Raw genomic sequence first — 18651 nt, forward strand, 5'->3', positions numbered from 1 at the left:
CATCATCAGTAGCTTTACCCTCAAAAATTGGCAATCCTATCGCAGTGGTAGCCATATCGTCTCTAGTGGATTGTTTAAAAGAGGTGGAGGAGGGTTCAATTGTCTAATTCGAAACCATTGTACCTGAATTCTAAGAGCAGCTATCTGTTGGAAAAGTCTATTTCTAAGTCTCCCTAATGTCTGAATCCCAAAACGCACCCTATTATTAGCATGTGCTAGCTGTGCATTAACCTGTCCAAGTTGCGCATTAACCAATACAAGTTGTCCTCCAGTCCGAGTAGCCCTCAGCCGCCAATGATTTAAAAGGATATTACCACGATTCACAGCATTTTGAGCCTCATTACGATCCCTTACTGCTTGAGTATAATCTGCTTGTAATACATTACGTTCATGTCGTGCCTGATTACGTTCACCTATAGCCCGTCGACGAAACTCTACCATAGTATCATAATCTCTTTGCAGGTTATGGTTTTCTTCTATGAAATTATCATTGGCAGCACGTATAATAACTAATTGACGTTCTAAATTAGTAAACGTTTCATCAAATGCATTTATCTTACCTTGTGCAAAAACTAACAAATCTTTTGTAATACCAAGTTCTTCATGTTTTGCTTTACAGCGATACATTAATATATTAATAATATGTTTGATTTGATTATTTGCCTCCTGTATCTCTGAATCAACAGTTAAACGACCCCTGGTAGTCAATAAATTTGCATGAGCCTTAAGTATTCTAACTAATTCATCATCATTTTTTTCATTGGTCAAGTGTGCAGGAGGCGGTCCAGTAGGTTCTGAAGGAGTATAAACTGGAATTGGTGTTGATGTCGACATAGTATTTAAACTAAGTTAGAATAAAATTCAAATGGATCTTTATGTATACAATTTGGACGAGTACACGACCGACTCAAGACAAGGCAATGAGTTTGCTCCATCATGGCCCTTTCGATTAGCCGTAGCAGGTAGGCTCAGACTCAGGTAAGACAACTATGATCATTAATTTGTTAATGGGTGACAAGAAAGCAAAGGAGGATGGTAATCGGTATGTACTATGTGATGCAGTACTTTTAGTTGGCAGATATCTTGACGAGCCGAAGTGGGCAGTTGTACATGATTTTTTCGAAGAGGAGAAGATCCCATTCACTGCAGTAACCCATAGTGAGATTCCAGAGATTGACTCCTTCAACCCTACTCAAGCTACTGTGGTAATCTTCGAGGATCTGATGGATGCACCTAAAAAAATCCAAGATCTCATCACTGGTTACTTTACACATGGACGACACAAAAATATTTCATGTATTTATGTAGCCCAAAGATTCTTTGCCATTCCTAAGGCTATTCGAGAAAATGTTAACTACATCTCACTGCATGAAGGTCATGGGAGCCTTACAGATACCAAGAGAATCATCCGCCTATATACAGAAGAATCAGAGTCATTAGCACCAGTAATTGATGATCTTACTCTGCAACGTGAATTTGTAGTGTTTGATCTTAGACGGTCCAAAAGTGATCCACTGTCCATTCGAGTAAGATGGGATACTAGTCTCAGTTCGATCACAGAGCAATCTCAGTTCAATCCTAGTTCGATCTCAGTTCAATCTCAATTTGATCCAAGTTTGAATCCAGTTCGATCTCAGTCTGAACCCAGTTCAATCACAGTTCGATCCAAGTTTAGTCCCTATGGTCAGAAAGCTGTATTTGAAGCAAAAAAAGGTGGACACTTGATTGAATTTGCTCGGGTATTTCCATCCCCTAAAGAACGTCAACATTTACTTGTACCTGGTGTCTTAGCCAAGAATGCAGATACCTGGATTAAATATGTCTTTCGGGAAGCTTATGGACTCTCTGGTAAGACCCTAGGAGCTGACTTTCAGGATTTCTTAGCAAAAGTACAGGGTAGGACTGCAAAGACTGAAACTCTGAAAACTGAGAATGTGAAGGAGTTATTCTCCCGATATGAAGCCCTGAAGTCTAGTCGCCCTCTGGATAATAAACAAATAATAGAAGGTATTGAAGTCCTTCTACAAATCTTTTCTAAGAGCCACATGGACCGTCGAGCATTACAAGTAGAGATTAATAGTATATTGTGAGAATATCAAGTAATTCGTCTGCAGAAGCTCTAAGAATCATAGCACTTTTTTTACGGCCTTCAAAGTCAATTCTTAACATCTTAGCCTTCAACCCTATTGCTCCTAAAGCACGAGAAGCAAAGTTCTTAGTCATTGGATTACTTATATGATTTACATAGTTCTCATAGAATGTAGTGAAAGGCTCGTCAATACCATCTGGATATGTATCTCTTAGAAATTGATATAAAGCAATTTCTCCACTGTCACAACCTATAGCTATAAGCTGTTCGAGAAGCCACTTCCTAATGTCTTCATATGGCTCTCCATCCATAATATTCATATCCAGTTTTTGTGTAAACAATTGTGTAAAGTCCACATTACTTCCCCGACGAATGATCTGAACTAACTTATCCCTAGCAAGTCCCAAGGCTTGTAGAGGGTCATTCTCATCACTAATCTTCTTTATAATCTGTCTGTATAATACACTGGATAATCCTCTATATGCTGTTTTTGGAGTGATTACTCCACAGTTTTGGCACTGGTTTATTACGATTGATGTTGACATGGCTATCTTTCTTTATGTAAAAAAGAATTATTCAAAATTAAGTAACTATTCAGAGCAGTCCTTGCACAACTTGTCCGTTAAGTCACTTGGGCTTACAGGCATGAGACATTCCCTACACAACTCAATATTAAGCTCTGCAAGTCTCGGGGTATGGTCCTCCAAAGTTCGTGGACGACTGGAAGGACCGGAGGAAGGTGTTCCGTTAGTCGTATCTTGCTGTAAGATAAAATCATCATATTCATCTTGGTCAGCCTGAATAGCAGTCCTGATTTGTTGTATATCATTGAAAGTTAACCGCTGCCCATCAAGATTTTCCTCATTATAGCGTGTTTCATTGATGATTTCCTCTATAAGCGCCTCTTCTTCATAATGGACAAGGTAGTAATCCTCAACTACCTCATAGTCACTCTCAATCAGTCTATAATATGTTCTAGTACCACGTCGAACATAACGTCCTGTATCTGTATTTAAATATACAGGTTGCTCTTCAGGTGGAGGTGCAGTTTGTCTACGGACAAGCCTTCCATCAATATAATCATGGGATTCCATAACTATTCGATTAAAGGTATCTCCACCGATAATAATTGGACGTCCAGTTATAGGGTTAGCTATATAAGGGTAAGACATGTCTTTTTTCTGTACGTGTCTACATACCTAATAGTTTTCTTCAATTTACAATAACCAAGTGACACGGTCATCAGTCCTTATCAAAAAATACAAGAATACCTGATGATAAGATTACATGGTCATCAGTCCTTATTAAAAAATGCAAGGATACCTGATGATAAGGTTACATGGTCATCAATCCTTGTCGAAAAAATTCAAGGATACCTGATGATAAGGTTACATAGTCATCAGTCCTTGTCAAGAAATATGAGGATACCCGATAAATAAGCTACTCCTGTTGAGTCCATTCATTCCACTTCCAGTCCAGTCTCCAAGGATCGCCTCCCCATCTTTGTTCACTTAATGCATGCTCTATGGTTTCCCTCTCTTGGGGGTCCACGACCATCCCATTCCTAAGCATTTTCTCCATAATATAAAGCTGATCCTCTGTGAGGCGGTCTATCCATCTTTTATAGAAGTCGTTTACATCTTCAAATGATATCCAGTCAATATTCCCTTTTTCAAACGGCTTTCCAAGAGCTTGGACATGCCCAATTGTAGTAGCGTAATTTTTCCATCTCTTATATGCTTCTTGACGAACCTCCTGCCACCACACACTATCTACTTTACTCGCTGCAATAAGGTCAGTATCTGGGATCTTTGCAACAATGCGTTCGACTATTTCTACTGGTAATCGGTCCAACGATGATGTTATGTTACTTATACTATAGCTATCTTCAATTACTGTATGCCCATTACAAATGGATAAAAAATATAAACTAAATTCGTACAGGAGCCGCTTATGCAAGAAGTTCTGCTAAGGTTTTCTCAGCCTCGTTTTTAGTAATAGCTCGCTTTGGGGGACCGGTTGATGAGTCCTTAGTCGCATTATAATACAATTCGAAGAGGGCCTCAAGTTTGTCTAAAAGAGCTTGTTTATTCTTGTATGATTCACGAATCTTTGCTATCTTAGCAGTATATGCTGCATTATCTGGGAAGAGTTTTCTGGCCACGAACTTCACATATGATACAGGAGAATTTGCCGTCTGGATTCGCTTGATATACTTCACATGATCCTGGACAAGGTAGCTGGTTTTGCTAAACCCAGATACTAATGCGACTACTATAGTGTCTTTCAATGCACGGATAATCTTGAGGACAGTTTCATCAGAGACAATGGTGAACTGATTGTGTGATGCATCATAAATAACTTTATCACTAATGCTGTCAGTGCTGTTAATAATGCTTGCTAATTCGGTATATGTTGACATGATTCCTTATACTTTTTTGTACTTTGTAATAAATAGGAATCTTCAAATTGACTTTACATTCAAGCAAGAAAAAATATATATACCTACTGTAAATCCAACCGCATTCTTGGCAATCATGTCCAGATAACCTTGTTTGCATTTTTCACATGGCAGTATCCTGCGGTTTCAAACTTGAGAGCTTTCAATGCTTTGGATGCATTTTCTGGACAAGTGATAAGTGTAGGACTACTCGGCTGTTCCTCTAGAATAAATCCATCTGTATGGATGCGTCGTACTTTATCCTTATATGGTTCTAATAACTCTGAAGTCGTCTTCCGTCCATGTGCTAATAAGAATGGAGCGATCCTAGGATACTCACCCTTGAAGGGACTACCTGGGTTTGTGAACTGGAATCGCCACTGGTCAGATCCTACTGGTACGATGGAGTCAAGTGTGTGGCCTTCTGGAAACTTGAATGGATCTGTTTGATCTGTGGTGAGTATCTTGTAATTGCGTTTCCTCTGGCAGAGTGCTCCCCATAGTGTATTGAGAACTCTCTTTGCAACACGACCGGCCACGCCACCCTGGTTCTTTATATTGAAGAGAAAGTGGACATACTCACCAAATATTACAGTCCCAGGAATTCTTGCTTCTCTGTCATATATCAAGGCATTTGGCTTTCCATCCTGGATTAACTGTATATCGAGTCCAAGTTTTTTTGCTCGTTGTAAGTCAATGAATGTATAGACTCCCCTCTTATTCTGTCGGAAGAGAATATCATTACCACTTACCTTGCCCTTGGGCGCTCCCTGGGAGCTAGCACGAAATAATCCATACAAGGCATAACCTCTATGGTCTACAAAGTCTTTGAGTATTTGAAACTTACCTTGTCGGATTGGAAAGTTTGCATTTGATTGCTGAATACTTGGATACAAACTTGTCACGTCGTATTGCCTTCCATAGCCCTTCCATTCGTTGTCTGCCCAGATAAGACCTCCCATCATTGCATCACTTATCCACTCTGCTTCGACTGGGTCAAGAGGATCATTGGCTGGAACCCCTACACTAAACCGTTCAAAAAGCCAGAGTGCAGTTCTCTTGTACGACCAGTTGTGGTAAGATAAGTCGATTCCTAGACCGAACTTCTTTGTAGCCTGTAGGAAGGAATCCCGCTCTTCATGGATCCTCTGGTATGTTTCCTCAAGTGTTTCATATATTCCAGTTTTACAATTCTTCTCGATAGGGATGAAGGAGTAACTATCAGAGTTCTTACCTTTCTGAAACTGTCCAACTGTAAGAGACTTAACTGTCTTACCATTGTATATTTTTACTACATTATTAACCCCATCTTCACGATAAACAAAGGGAGACTTTTGTTTTCTATCTAATTTGCTAGGGTGGAGTCTTCCGGGATTCAGTGCAAGAGAGTAGTGGCCTTCAGACAGGATAAGTGTTGCACGTCTGTCAGATTTGCTCTTAGAAATTCGAGTGGAATCCCCTACAATATTAAGTGCAAGGCTTCCTGCAAGTTGTTCAACCTTATCCATATATGAGACTGGAACTGGAGCATCACGATTGAGACCTAATGCCTTTTTGATATACTCGGGCTTTTCGATTGACTTTGGCATTTTAGAGAATGTGCCGTAGATATATTTCAGGCATTCATACAGGCAATCATTTAGCTCCCCGTTGCAACCCCTGCAACCGGTGGGGCATCTCTCACATAAATTATGAATCGTTCAAAATAATCAGGGTCTGCGTCATCCGGTAGTTGTGCTTCGTCGTAGTGGTCCAAGAGTGAGAAGAGGCTGGCTGGTTGGTTTCCTGATGTCCATCCACCGGGTTTCCAGTTTTCATAGGGGAGCAGAATCTGAAATTTATGTGTCGGATACCGGGATTGGAGTCGCTGTCCAAGTCTTGCTATTGCTCCTCTGGAAAATCTTGCGCCTGAATACTGTAATTCTTTGATATCCGGTCTTGTAGGTAAAGCACGGACAATCTCTGAATAAACCATTTGATGTATTTATGAATTGTGTTCAGTTGTAATATAGGTTTTTTATACAAAAAATATAAGATAACTAAGAAGTGCTTATCTTATTAAAAGGAGTCAATCTTGCTGCATACACGATCAAGATCCTCTTCATCCCAGTCGTCGACAATTCCATTGGCGGCTTCCCATTCACGTTCCATATCAGTTTTTGGACATTCCTCGGGGATCTCTCGCGCTTTACCCTTATTCATCTTCATAGTTTCATAACCGGAGGTGGTAGGGATAATCTCGGCATCGCTGATCCTCCTTATATGCTCTTATTAGATCTGCGAGTTCTTTACGGCTAGGTGTTTTAGGTAAGTACCCATTATATTCTATCCAGTCCTTGAAGCGGTCTACTACCTCCCTAAGGTAGTACTGGTACTCATCCTCAATACGTGTTGTGGGACATTCCTCTACTTCAAATGCGAGTATTTCCCAGTCATAGTCGTCTGACACGTCTTGGTACTTAGCCCATAAATCCTTACCTGTATTGTAGAGATCATTGAAGACCTGGTCCTTTGAATTCTTGACCCATGGCTTATGATCCCATCGGTGCCTTTCATGCCAAGCCCAGTGTGCTCGAGTACCTTCCTTTGGTTCAGGGTCCCAGTCAACTTCTAGTTCTGTGTCAGGGTTCTGGGATAGGTTGCTTTTCAGGAGCCGGTTCTGGGTCAGGCTTAGTAACAGATGCAGAAAATTCTGCGGGAGACTCGGGTTGTTGTTCAGGAGCTGGGTTCACAGTTGTAAAATCTGAGTCAGATAGCAAGTCATCTAAAACGTCGTAGTCATCATCAGCTTTAAATGCAGGTTCCTCAGCAGGCGGTTCATTTTCTTGATCAGGTTCCTCATCAGATAGATAACAGTCCGAGAAGCTATCTATAGGTTCATCAGTATCTGACTCTATAGGAGCTGGAGATTCCTCAGGAATAGGATCCTCATTGATGACAGGTGCGGGTTTTACCTTCAAGGAATCGGGTTTGGGTGGTACTGGTGGTGAAGTCTTTTGGGAACTACAAGTGCAGATTTCTCTTCAGTAGGCTTTTTCTCGACAGGAGCGGGTTTTTCCTCAGCAGGTTTCTCTTGTACATCTTGTGGATTATTAGCAGGAATGCTATATATATTTGCCAAGAACTTTTCTAAGGCTTTGGGATCAGATGCGGGCTTCTCAGGAGTTTCTACATCTATTCCTTCTATATTGATTTCATCTGTTTCGTGGATCCATTTTTTGGTGAGAAACTTTTTGTAAAGGTCCTCCCTGGATATGCTGTAAACTCGTGGTGTTACCTTACCTACACGTATTTTTCTGCTATTTATACCCAACTCATTTGATAGGATTCTAGAAGCGTTTATCTTTGATAGGGGTGTAATGCAATGAGTTTCACAGTATGAAGTATATACCCTATAAAATTCTTGAACAGGTAGGTCGGTTATATGATTTTTTACTATGAGGTAAGTGTCCTTTATGAATTGAAATAGGGGTGGGAGAGTTGATATGATGTGATCCTGCTTAGATATTGTCATAGGTGGTGGATTCCCATTGAAGTCTAGGTAAGTGTCTGCAATGGCTCTCAAGTAAGCATAGAATGCCTCACTGGCGCCTGGGTATTTCATAGCATCACTGAGTTTCTTAAAGTAGTTAAGGTCTCCCTTGTGGGATGGTGACACATCCAAGAACACTGTGCGCCTATCGTCATTCTCCACTCTGAGAGCATTTTCATTGGTGAGTACAATAGTGGATATAAAGTTTTTGTAATGTGTTGGCGTCTTGTATTTTTCATGGATTTCCATTATGTCACCTGTTACCTTATCCTTCAACGATCGATACAGATTATTCCACTGGCTTTTTTCTGTAGGCATTTCCTCGAGGAGGAGAAGAATCTTACCTTGTAATTGCCCATTGAAACTTCCAAGAATCGTTTGAGGATCGCTGGTCTTATAAACAAGTTGAGTACCTAAGACACTACGTTGAATGAAATCTGTTATAATACTCTTACCCCAACCCTGTCCGGATTTCAGGTAGAGAATCGAATACATTTTCCTTCCAGCTGCCACACCGGCCAACCACTTTATGATATACTCAGTAAGATTCCAATCGCCTGAACACCAGATATCCTGAATGTGGGAGAAGATAAATTTAACTGCCTGATGGGTTGTAGACTCAAAATTGGATATCGGACGCAGGATATGGAGAAATCCTGGGAAGATATTGAGATAAAGTTGGCCACCTAGTTTAAAGATACGGGATTTTTGAGGTCATGCAGTAGCTAGCACATACAGTACTATATTCGATCATAAACCATTTGTTGATATTGAATTCAACCTTTTGTGAAGGACCTTGTTCGGATTGTGTGTAAAAGACTTTGGTAATTGGACGGATAAGTTTACTAATATTTTTATCGGGGATGTGCTCGAGGTTTTTGATTTCTGATCGCCACATGAAGACTCCATGTGGGTTGGAGCGAGGGATAAAGTAACTGCAAAGATAACCTTTAGCTTGATTGAGATCCCTCATATTCTTTGCAGCGTTAATGAGCCGTTTAAGCTCATCAATACTAAAAGCCTTCTTCTGTTCACCGAACTTGGGGATAACTTGAGCTTGAGTGCTAGTTTGGGCAGTCATTTTTTGTTCTATCAAATCGAGTACTAATTTATAGTTACCTAATCTTCAATTGCCGAATATTTTTCCAAAAATCTGCACTCCTACCAATTTACCTCCTGTAGTCCTATGGTCCTGCGATTCTGCGGTCCTCTGGTTATATCTGGTTATCTTCTAGGGGTAAAAAAAAAACTATAAACCACGAACCTTTACGACTGCTCTAAATCTTCCCTTCCCCTTTTTCAAACTACATATATCTGAAATCCAAACCGCTCAAGAGCTCCTTTTACTATAGTTAGCTTTTTTCTAGTGTCCGTTAACTCTTTACAAGCCTTTTGATACGCCTTCCATTCAAGTTCACGGAGGATACCCTCCTCCTCCAATGATTGGTCAAGAGCATCATTTGCTTTTTTCTTTTTTTCTACTGCCTTGTCGTATACCTCTTCGGCTTCTTTATATCGCTTCCAGAGTACTCGTTCAGCTTCGGCTTTCCAGATTGGGCTGACTTCTAAAAGACGTGGCCCGAAATTGCTACTTGGAATGTGTTCCAGGATATGGCCTACAAGTTCGGGAATTACTGATACTGCGTGCGGGGTATACATGTTATCTGTCCTTATAGGTTACTTATGGTATACCCATTGTTCAATTACTTATTTTTTCTGACGGGGGCGGGACGGGGTTGGTCTTACTGGCTCTATAGACCTTCTAGGGGCTTACCTGCTAACTTACCTGGTTTGCTATCTCACTGCTTCCAACAGATTATTAGACGGAATCCTGACTTGTTCCAGATGTTCGGATGTGGCGGATCTGGGGGTAAAAATAAAACTTTTTCTGGGGGGATGTCCTCTCATATTTTTTCTGAAACATCTGCCACATCTGCCACATCCGGGACAACCCTCTCGTTATATCCGTTATTCCTTCCTTTTCTATTGTTTTCTAGTTATTTGGTATATATATTTGTTCCATATGTTGTCCCAGATTGTGGCGGATATATGGGGATTCCTGTGCTCCGTAAGGGCGATATAGGTGGAGCGGTAGCGAGATATAGGTACTGCGAGGACGTGAGTCCGAGGTGGGTGGAGCGGTAGCGAGACACACATCCAGACCGACGACGTAGTCCTCAACTACCTCGTAGTCACTCTCAACCAATCTATGATACGTTCTAGTACCGTGTTGAATATAGCGTCCTGTATACGTATTTAAATATACAGGTTGTTCCTGGGTGGAGGCGGTGCGGTTTGTTCACAGACAAGCCTTCCATCGATATAATCATGGGATTCCATAACTATTCGATTAAAGGTATCTCCACCAACACGGATTGGACGTCCGGTTATAGGATTAGTTATATGTTGCAGAGCATGTCTTTTTTCTGTACGTGTCTACATACCTAATTGTTATCTTCAATTTACAATAACCAAGTGACATCGTCATCAGTCCTTGTCACGAAACACGAGGATACCTGATGATGAGGTTACATGGTCATCAGTCCTTGTCGCGAAACACGAGGATACCTGATGAATAAGTTATTGGATTATTGGCTTAAAATGCATTCATGGAAAAACCGTGGAATTTTTTACAGTACAGTGTATAAAAAAAGTGCTAAACTTTGAGATCGGGACACGATCTCTCGATCTAATAATTTCGATGTCATGTGACTTCATGCGGGTACGTAGATCATTTCCTTTTTGGGCGATACCAGTTCCACAAAAAATCAATTTTGGTAAAAATGCGTTTGTAATCTTGTGTAACATAAATTTCCTTTTTCGGTAATTCGGGATTACGCGGTAATGCCGGCCGGATCTAAAAAATATGACTCTGCAAGGTAATTCTACGAAAGTCAAGTACAAAATGCTTACTCCTGTTGAGTTCCCATTCATACCACTCCCAGTCCCTGAGGATCGCCTCCCCATCTATATTCACTTAATGCATGCTCTATGGTTTCTCTCTTGGGGTCCACGACCATCCCATTCCTAAGCATTTTCTCCATAATATAAAGCTGATCCTCGGTGAGGCGGTCTATCCATCTTTTATAGAAGTCGTTTACATCTTCAAATGTTATCCAGTCAACATTCCCTTTTTCGAATGGCTTTCCAAGAGCTCGGACATACCCGATCGTAGTGGCATAATTTTTCCACCTCTTATATGCTTCGACGAACTTCCTGCCACCACACTCTATCTACCTTACTCACTGCAATAAGGTCAGTATCCGGGATCTTTGCGACAATGCGTTCGACTATTTCTACTGGTAATCGGTCCAACATGATGTTATGTTACTTATACTATAGCTATCTTCAATTACTGTATGCCTATTACACATGGATAAAAAATATAGACTAAATTTGTACAGGATCGTAGGACTACAGGAGCCACTTATGCAAGAAGTTCTGTTAAGGTTTTCTCAGCCTCGTTTTTAGTAATAGCTCGCTTTGGGGGACCGGTTGATGAGTCCTTAGTCGCATTATAATACAATTCGAAGAGGGCCTCAAGCTTATCTAGGAGAGCTTGTTTATTCTTGTATGATTCGCGGATTTTTGCTATCTTAGCAGTATATGCCGCATTATCTGGGAAGAGTTTTCTGGCCACGAACTTCACATATGATACAGGAGAATTTGCCGTCTGGATTCGCTTGATATACTTCACGTGGTCCTGGACGAGGTAACTGGTTTTGCTAAACCCAGATACTAATGCGACTACTATAGTATCTTTTAATGCGCGGATAATCTTGGGGACAGTTTCGTCAGAGATAACACTAGGCTGAATGCGTGATGCCTCGTAAATAACCTCCTCACTAGTGCTGTCAGTGCTGTTAACAATGCTTGTGAATTCGGTATATGTTGACATGATTCTTTGTACTTTGTAAAAAATATAAATCTTCAGTTACCTGTTCATTCGAATGAGAAAAAATAAATATGAACCTCGGGGTTTACACTTGGGATACTGCGAGGCAGTAGAAGTGTCGCTCGGCCTTTTGTATCATGGAGAGCCTGGTCTATATAACCAGGGGATAGCGACTTTCTGGATGATCCTAGCCGCTTTATTGTTCCTTCTTTCTATATATCTCCTAAAGGCTTTCTGGATCATTTCAGCATGATGAGTATAATAGTCGAAATTAAAATGCTTTGGGCAACTATATAAATGTAGTCGTACCGCTTGATCCATGGAAGCGTCGGCTCCCCATCTGCGATCAATAAAAGATTTACAGTAGGTACAGTACCACCTATTTGGTAGTCGTGATACTATTCTCCAATGTGCGCGATATAAACGTATACAGGCTTGACGAGACGCCTTGGATAAGGTGGCCGCTTATAACCTATTCTACTACAAGTATCATAATATTGCACAGCATTCTGAATGCGCCTAGCCCACGTGTGGAAACTTTCGTCGTCTTGTCTACCTAATCCGTCAGTGTTTTGCATTTGGGTATCTCGTAAGATTATATATCCCATAGGTTTATTCAATTATGCCATCACGGTATGTCGGTAAAAAATAAACCTACCAGTTCTTAGCAATCATGTCCAGATAACCTTGTTCGCATTTTTCACATGGCAGTATCCCGCGGTTTCAAACTTGAAAGTCTTTAGAGTCGTATCTGCATTCTCTGAACAAGTGAAAAGTGCGGGGCTATCTGGCTGCTCTTCTAAAATAAATCCGTCTGTATGGATACGTCGTACTTTATCCTTGTATGGTTGAATTGCCTCAGATGTGATTTTGCGACCACGTGCTAATAAGAATGGGGCGATCCTGGGATACTTACCTTTGAAGGGATTACCCGGGTTTGTAAACTGGAATCGCCACTGGTCAGATCCTACTGGTATGATAGAGTCGAGTGTATGGCCCTCTGGAAATGTAAACGGGTCTGTTTGATCTGTGGTGAGTGTCTTGTAATTACGCTTCCTCTGGCATAATGCTCCCCATAATGTGTTGAGAACTCGCTTTGCCACGCGGCCAGCTACGCCACCCTGGTTTTTAATTTTGAAGAGGAAGTGTACTATCTCACTGAATATTACAGTTCCAGGGATTCGCTCTCTCTATCGTATATCAATGCATTTGGCTTCCCATTCTGTATTAACTGTATATTGAGACCAAGTTTTTTTGCTCGTTGTAAGTCGATGAATGTATAGATTCCCCTTTTATTCTGTCGGAAGAGAATATTATTCCCACTTACCTTGGCACGGAATAATCCATACAAGGCATAACCCCTGTGGTCAACAAAGTCATTAAGTGTCTGGAATTTACCCCGTCTGATTGGAAAGTTTGCATTCGATTGTTGAATACTCGGGTATAAACTTGTTGCGTCGTACTGTCTTCCATAGCCCTTCCACTCGTTATCTGCCCAGATTAATCCTCCCATCATTGCATCACTTAACCACTCTGCTTCTATCGGGTCAAGAGGATCATTGGCTGGAATCCCTACACTTAATCGTTCGAATAACCAGAGAGCCGTTCTTTTGTAAGACCAGTTATGGTATGATAAGCCGATTCCTAAACCGAACTTCTTTGTAGTTTGTAAGAAGACATCCCGCTCCTCGTGGATTCTCTGATATGCTTCTTCAAGAGTTTCATATATTCCCGTTTTACGGTTTTTCTCAACAGAGATAAAGGAACTCTTGGAATTCTTAGTTTTTTGAAACTGCGCAATTGTACAAGACTTAACCGTTTTGCCGTTGTATATTGTGACTACATTATTGGTCCCGTCTTCATGGTATACGATGGGTAAATTACGCTTTCTATCTATTTTACTGGGGTGGAGTCTTCCGGGATTTAACGCGAGGGAGTAATGGCCTTCTGATAGGATGAGTGTTACGACATCTATCGGACTTACTCTTAGAGATTCGGGTAATGTCCCCCACAATATTAATTGCGAGACTTCCTGCGAGTTGTTCAACCTTGTCCATGCATGAAACTGGGATGGGAGCATCGCGATTGAGATCTAATGCCTTTTTGATATACTCGGGCTTTTCGATTGACTTTGGCATTTTAGAGAATGTGCCGTAAATTTTTTTTAGGCATTCATACAGGCAATCATTTAGCTCCCCATTGCATCCTCCTGCGGCCGGTGGACTATCTCTTGCATAAATTATGAATCGTTCAAAATAATCGGGTCTGCGTCATCCGATGGTGCTCATCATAATGGTCTAATAATGAAGAGAGGCTGGCTGGTTGGTTTCCTGATGTCCATCCACCGGGTTTCCAGTTTTCATAGGGAAGTAGGATCTGGAACTTTCTATCTGGAAATCGTGCCTGGAGAGTCTGACCGAGTCTGGCGATAGCTCCTCTGGAAAAGCGGGCACCGGAATACTGAAGTTCCTTGATGTCAGGTCGTGTTGGTAAAGTGCGGGCGATTCTTGAGTATTGCATTTTTATGTATATGTTTTGTCTTCAACTATAAATAATATCTTTCTATATATATACGAAAAAAAAAAGAAATAATCTCAAATAGCGCTTACAATATGTCGTTGATAGCGCCCTCAGTATCCTCTTCGTCCCAGTCATCAATGATTCCATTGGCGGCCTCCCATTCACGTTCCATATCGGTTTTTGGACGTTCCTCGGGGATCTCTCGCACTTTACCCTTATCTGCCCTCATAGTTTCATAACCAGAGGGGGTGGGAATAATCTCGGCATTACGATTCTCCTTGTATATTCTTATTAAATCTGCGAGTTCTTTACGGCTAGGTATTTTAGGTAAGTATCCATTATATTCAATCCAGTCTTTGAAGCGGTCTACTACCTCCATAAGGTAGTACTGGTACTCGTCCTCAATACGCGTTGTGGGACATTCCTCTATTTCAAACGCGAGTATTTCCCAGTCATATTCGTCTGACGCGTCTTGGTACTTGGCCCATAATTCCTTACCTGTATTGTAGAGATCATTGAAGACCTGGTCCTTTAAATTTTTAACCCATGGTTTGCGATCCCATCGGTGTCTTTTTTCTGCCCCAAGCCCAGTGCGGCTCAAGTGCCTTCCTTTGGTTCGGGATCCGGTTAAACTTTTGGTGTGTCGGGTTACCGGGATAAATTGTACTTCAGAAGCCAGTTCTGGGTCAGGCTTAGTGACAGATGCAGAAGATTCTGCGGGAGACTCGGATTGTTGTTCAGGAGTTGGGTCCATGGTTGTAGAATCCGAGTCTGATAATAAGTCGTATAAGATGTCATAGTTATCTGGCTCGGGGGCAGACGGTTTTTCAGGAACTGGGTTTGCGGTTGTAGAATCCGAGTCTGATAACAAGTCGTCTAAGACGTCATAGTTATCTGGCTCAGGGGGTAGACGGGTTTTCTTCCCTTGACTCTTGTGGACGTTTTTTAAGTGATCAGGCTTGGGTGGAAGCGGTGGAGGAGTCTTGCGAATTACAGGTGCGGGTTTTTCCTCGACAGGTTCGGGTTTTTTCTCAGCGGGTTTCTCGGCAACTAACTCTACTTCCTCTACTGGTGCTTCCTGTACGTCTTGTACATCTTGGATTACTTTACTAAAATTCTCCGCGATTTTTGCTTTATCTAGTATGTAATAGTTTATTCAGGCACCTGAACGTCTTGGGCGGGTTTTAGGAATGAATTGTTTAATCTCCATGCCAAACTTATTATCACTAAGTGTTTTGTTTTCGCCATTCTCACTGCACCAATTCTGATAAGTGCTATAGAAATTTGTACACGGGATTTCAAGTGTGTCGCAATTGTCGGGCCACATCATTTCAAGGTAATATTGTATAAAACGCTGGGGATTTGGGATACTTGCTTCGATTAACTCTCATTTCATTTGAGTATCAGGAATAGATCGGGGATTGAAGCTAGTTAAGTCTCGGCTAAGTAGATAGGACATGAAGGAACTGGCTGTATCCGGATTTTCTAATACTTTTACGAGAGAACCGAAGTATTCTCTATTGCCCTTATATTTGGCTGAAACGTTGAGAGCTACAAATCTTTCATCTCCCATTTCTATGCGGATTGGCATAGCAAGATTACTGAGGATCATGTAGCCAGCAAAGTCATCAATAACCTTTACATCTATCCCCTTTTCCTCAATAGAGATGTAAGACTCGGTGATTAAACTCTTGAGTCAGTTGTTTGCCCCGTGCCATTCCTTGCCTGACATATCGCATTCATTGAGGATAATAAGTTTTTTGGCACGAACAGCTGCATTGAACCTTCCCATTACATCTTCAAGACGGGTAGTGGAGAGGAAGTTTTCACGGCCGAGAATACGTTCTCCGATAAAATCAGTTAAGATATTCTTACCACATCTGGGGGGACTGCGCATGATAATTGCTGTACCGGGTTTTTTGTCTGGATTTTGAATTAGAAATGCGAGCCAGTTGAGGATGTATATGGTTAATTGCTTGTCCTCTGCACACCATACCTCATGAACGTGTTGGATGATTGGATTAACTAGATTTGGTTTGATGCGCTCAGCGGGTTGGGCCCTGAAACCTAGGAAGAGATTGAAGAATTCAGGATTATACTTTGGTGCGTTTGGGGGATAAGGCATGAAGTTTACATCTGTATAACAGATCTTTGCGATTGAGGCTTGGAGAAGAAGATCCTTTAATTTGGTGGATGTGGTCGCGTCACTGTCTTCTCCAGTATCTGACCGAATAATTACCTTGTGCTTAGTAGAAATCCCCTTGAGATCTGCGGTGAACTCGAAGTATATGCTTCCATTGTAAGCCTTCTTTTTTCTAATCCACATGCCAGATTTTGTGGTGATGAAAGCCACAGAAGCCGAGATTGCTGAATTGACGCTTTCTTTCGTGTGTGTACCTACACATTTTTTAAGAAGGTCATCGTAGAAGAAACGGTTGTTGGGGTTAAAGATTGCTGGAACTTGAGCGGCCATTTTTTGTTTTATCAAATCGAGTACTAATTTATAGTTACCTAATTTTCAATTGCCGAATATATTTTTTCGAGTGAGATAGAGGGGCAGGTGTCCATAGCTTGAATCGGGTTTTAGAGCCTGAGGGGCTGACTAAGGTGTCCATAGTTCAGCTGCCATAGTTTGAGACATAGAGTGGTCATAGTTCGGTGGTCATAGTTCGGTGGTCATAGTTCGGTGGTCATAGTTCGGTGGTCATAGTTCGGTGGTCCTAGTTCGGTGGTCATAGTTCGGCGGTCGTAGTTCGGTGGCGTAGTTCGGTGTCCCAGGTAAGTAGATAAAGAGTGGTCGTAGCTTGAATCGGGTTTTGGAGCCTGAGGGGCTAACTAAGGTGGCCATAGTATTATCATAAGTTTTTCGAACTGTGGCCAGTACTATGACCAGATATTCTGTCTGATTTTGGCTTTATTCGCGTTTTTATCCACTTTTTAGTAGTCTGGTCATAGTGGTCATAGTGGTCATAGTAGTTTTATATATAAGAAAAAATGGAGTAAAAAAAAGAAGTTGGAAAGTACTGTGACCTAGCCATGGCCACTGTGGCCATGGCGGTAGTATATATGGGGAATTCTCTACCCCATGAAGGGGGGATGTAAGTACTGCGAGGCCGCGAGGCCGAGGTGGGGTGAGCGCTAGCGAGACACACTACCAGCCCGACGACCGTAATAATAATCTTTGTTGATGATCATAGTATATAGGTAATAATTTTTCAGGAAACTTTTCCTACTGATCATTTGGTCTAAAAAATTTAGGACGAAAAAATGGTGGAAGGTTTTAACATTATTAATAAAAGTTTTTTTTTTAGTATAAAACAACGTTTACCAACTTACTGTTTATTCATTTGATCTTTTAGTTATATTTTGATACTGGTTTCGTGGAGAGTTGATATACAAAAGGGCTTGTATAACAAATTCTTGTTTCCATTTCAGCTGCAAGATATTTCATTCACCAAAGCTCAAGAGTTTTATATTTATCGAAAATATAGCCTTGATAGTGATGAAACCAAATAGTAAACGATACAAAATATAAAAGTATTTACTTTTATCTTTCTTTTCATGATGGCTTTTGGTATACTAGGTTTTGAAATTAGATTTCCTGGAAATTTTTTTTTATCTTGTGGCGCAGCACAAATTTTAGCATATGGCAGATGATCCAAATAGTTTGTTGTGATGTCATTTTACATTAAAGTCACGTTTTATGAAGTTTGACATCTTTCATAAGTATAGGGGTGAACAAGGTTACAGAACTACGTTGTGTAAAAAATTTATAACACATGGAGGTGAATGAAGTTTAGCCCAGGTGGTGTTCACGAATATAAGTATTAGGAGGAGCTATTTGAAGGACTAGGAGGAATGCAGGGTAGTGAGCGATTAGTGATATTACTCATATTAGTATATGTAGAATTTGAGCAGAACATAAGTCTGAATATATTTGATTTCTGTATCAGGAGATGAGACGAATAATTTGGCAAAACAAAACATTTTATGTTACGTGTATGGGATATTAAAGTAACTTTTTTTTAAAAAAAAAATAGTAGCGCATTTCTTTATTGGTATAAGTAACTCTTCTCAGTAAGCATTACTAATATTTTTGTTATTCAAATTAATCAGTACAATGAAAAAAATGAAAAACAAACCAGCCAGTAATGTCATTAAAAATTAATCAAGCA

At 40.8% G+C, this 18651-nt stretch overlaps 11 protein-coding genes across 11 annotated transcripts; all 11 read right to left on the reverse strand.

Annotated features, from left to right (window-relative positions):
* Positions 1 to 3529: 3529 nt before the first annotated feature.
* Positions 3530 to 4511, reverse strand: OCT59_010022 (uncharacterized protein; the record flags this gene model as incomplete). Its single annotated transcript, XM_066132748.1, has 2 exons — positions 3530 to 3984; positions 4106 to 4511. 2 exons carry the CDS (start codon positions 4509 to 4511, stop codon positions 3530 to 3532), a joined length of 861 nt encoding a protein of 286 aa, XP_066000363.1.
* A 113-nt stretch (positions 4512 to 4624) lies between these two features.
* On the reverse strand, positions 4625 to 6118 carry OCT59_010023 (uncharacterized protein; the record flags this gene model as incomplete). Its single annotated transcript, XM_066132749.1, has 1 exon — positions 4625 to 6118. One exon carries the CDS (start codon positions 6116 to 6118, stop codon positions 4625 to 4627), a length of 1494 nt encoding a protein of 497 aa, XP_066000364.1.
* A 50-nt stretch (positions 6119 to 6168) lies between these two features.
* On the reverse strand, positions 6169 to 6731 carry OCT59_010024 (uncharacterized protein; the record flags this gene model as incomplete). The annotated part of the gene is made up of 2 exons (XM_066132750.1): positions 6169 to 6489; positions 6615 to 6731. The coding sequence occupies 2 exons, from the start codon at positions 6729 to 6731 to the stop codon at positions 6169 to 6171; spliced, it is 438 nt and encodes a 145-aa protein (XP_066000365.1).
* A 2629-nt stretch (positions 6732 to 9360) lies between these two features.
* OCT59_010025 (uncharacterized protein) lies at positions 9361 to 9720 on the reverse strand (the record flags this gene model as incomplete). Its single annotated transcript, XM_066132751.1, has 1 exon — positions 9361 to 9720. One exon carries the CDS (start codon positions 9718 to 9720, stop codon positions 9361 to 9363), a length of 360 nt encoding a protein of 119 aa, XP_066000366.1.
* Positions 9721 to 10991: 1271 nt separating this feature from the next.
* Positions 10992 to 11379, reverse strand: OCT59_010026 (uncharacterized protein; the record flags this gene model as incomplete). The annotated part of the gene is made up of 2 exons (XM_066132752.1): positions 10992 to 11191; positions 11304 to 11379. 2 exons carry the CDS (start codon positions 11377 to 11379, stop codon positions 10992 to 10994), a joined length of 276 nt encoding a protein of 91 aa, XP_066000367.1.
* Positions 11380 to 11488: 109 nt separating this feature from the next.
* On the reverse strand, positions 11489 to 11959 carry OCT59_010027 (uncharacterized protein; the record flags this gene model as incomplete). Its single annotated transcript, XM_066132753.1, has 1 exon — positions 11489 to 11959. One exon carries the CDS (start codon positions 11957 to 11959, stop codon positions 11489 to 11491), a length of 471 nt encoding a protein of 156 aa, XP_066000368.1.
* A 395-nt stretch (positions 11960 to 12354) lies between these two features.
* Positions 12355 to 12564, reverse strand: OCT59_010028 (uncharacterized protein; the record flags this gene model as incomplete). Its single annotated transcript, XM_066132754.1, has 1 exon — positions 12355 to 12564. The coding sequence occupies one exon, from the start codon at positions 12562 to 12564 to the stop codon at positions 12355 to 12357; it is 210 nt and encodes a 69-aa protein (XP_066000369.1).
* A 63-nt stretch (positions 12565 to 12627) lies between these two features.
* OCT59_010029 (uncharacterized protein) lies at positions 12628 to 14036 on the reverse strand (the record flags this gene model as incomplete). Its single annotated transcript, XM_066132755.1, has 2 exons — positions 12628 to 13077; positions 13284 to 14036. The coding sequence occupies 2 exons, from the start codon at positions 14034 to 14036 to the stop codon at positions 12628 to 12630; spliced, it is 1203 nt and encodes a 400-aa protein (XP_066000370.1).
* A 170-nt stretch (positions 14037 to 14206) lies between these two features.
* On the reverse strand, positions 14207 to 14476 carry OCT59_010030 (uncharacterized protein; the record flags this gene model as incomplete). The annotated part of the gene is made up of 1 exon (XM_066132756.1): positions 14207 to 14476. The coding sequence occupies one exon, from the start codon at positions 14474 to 14476 to the stop codon at positions 14207 to 14209; it is 270 nt and encodes an 89-aa protein (XP_066000371.1).
* Positions 14477 to 14561: 85 nt separating this feature from the next.
* On the reverse strand, positions 14562 to 15806 carry OCT59_010031 (uncharacterized protein; the record flags this gene model as incomplete). Its single annotated transcript, XM_066132757.1, has 2 exons — positions 14562 to 15571; positions 15641 to 15806. The coding sequence occupies 2 exons, from the start codon at positions 15804 to 15806 to the stop codon at positions 14562 to 14564; spliced, it is 1176 nt and encodes a 391-aa protein (XP_066000372.1).
* A 366-nt stretch (positions 15807 to 16172) lies between these two features.
* OCT59_010032 (uncharacterized protein) lies at positions 16173 to 16949 on the reverse strand (the record flags this gene model as incomplete). The annotated part of the gene is made up of 1 exon (XM_066132758.1): positions 16173 to 16949. The coding sequence occupies one exon, from the start codon at positions 16947 to 16949 to the stop codon at positions 16173 to 16175; it is 777 nt and encodes a 258-aa protein (XP_066000373.1).
* Positions 16950 to 18651: the final 1702 nt, after the last annotated feature.

Source organism: Rhizophagus irregularis, chromosome 18 (genome assembly GCF_026210795.1).
Source record: "Rhizophagus irregularis chromosome 18, complete sequence".
NCBI lineage: Eukaryota > Fungi > Glomeromycota > Glomeromycetes > Glomerales > Glomeraceae > Rhizophagus > Rhizophagus irregularis.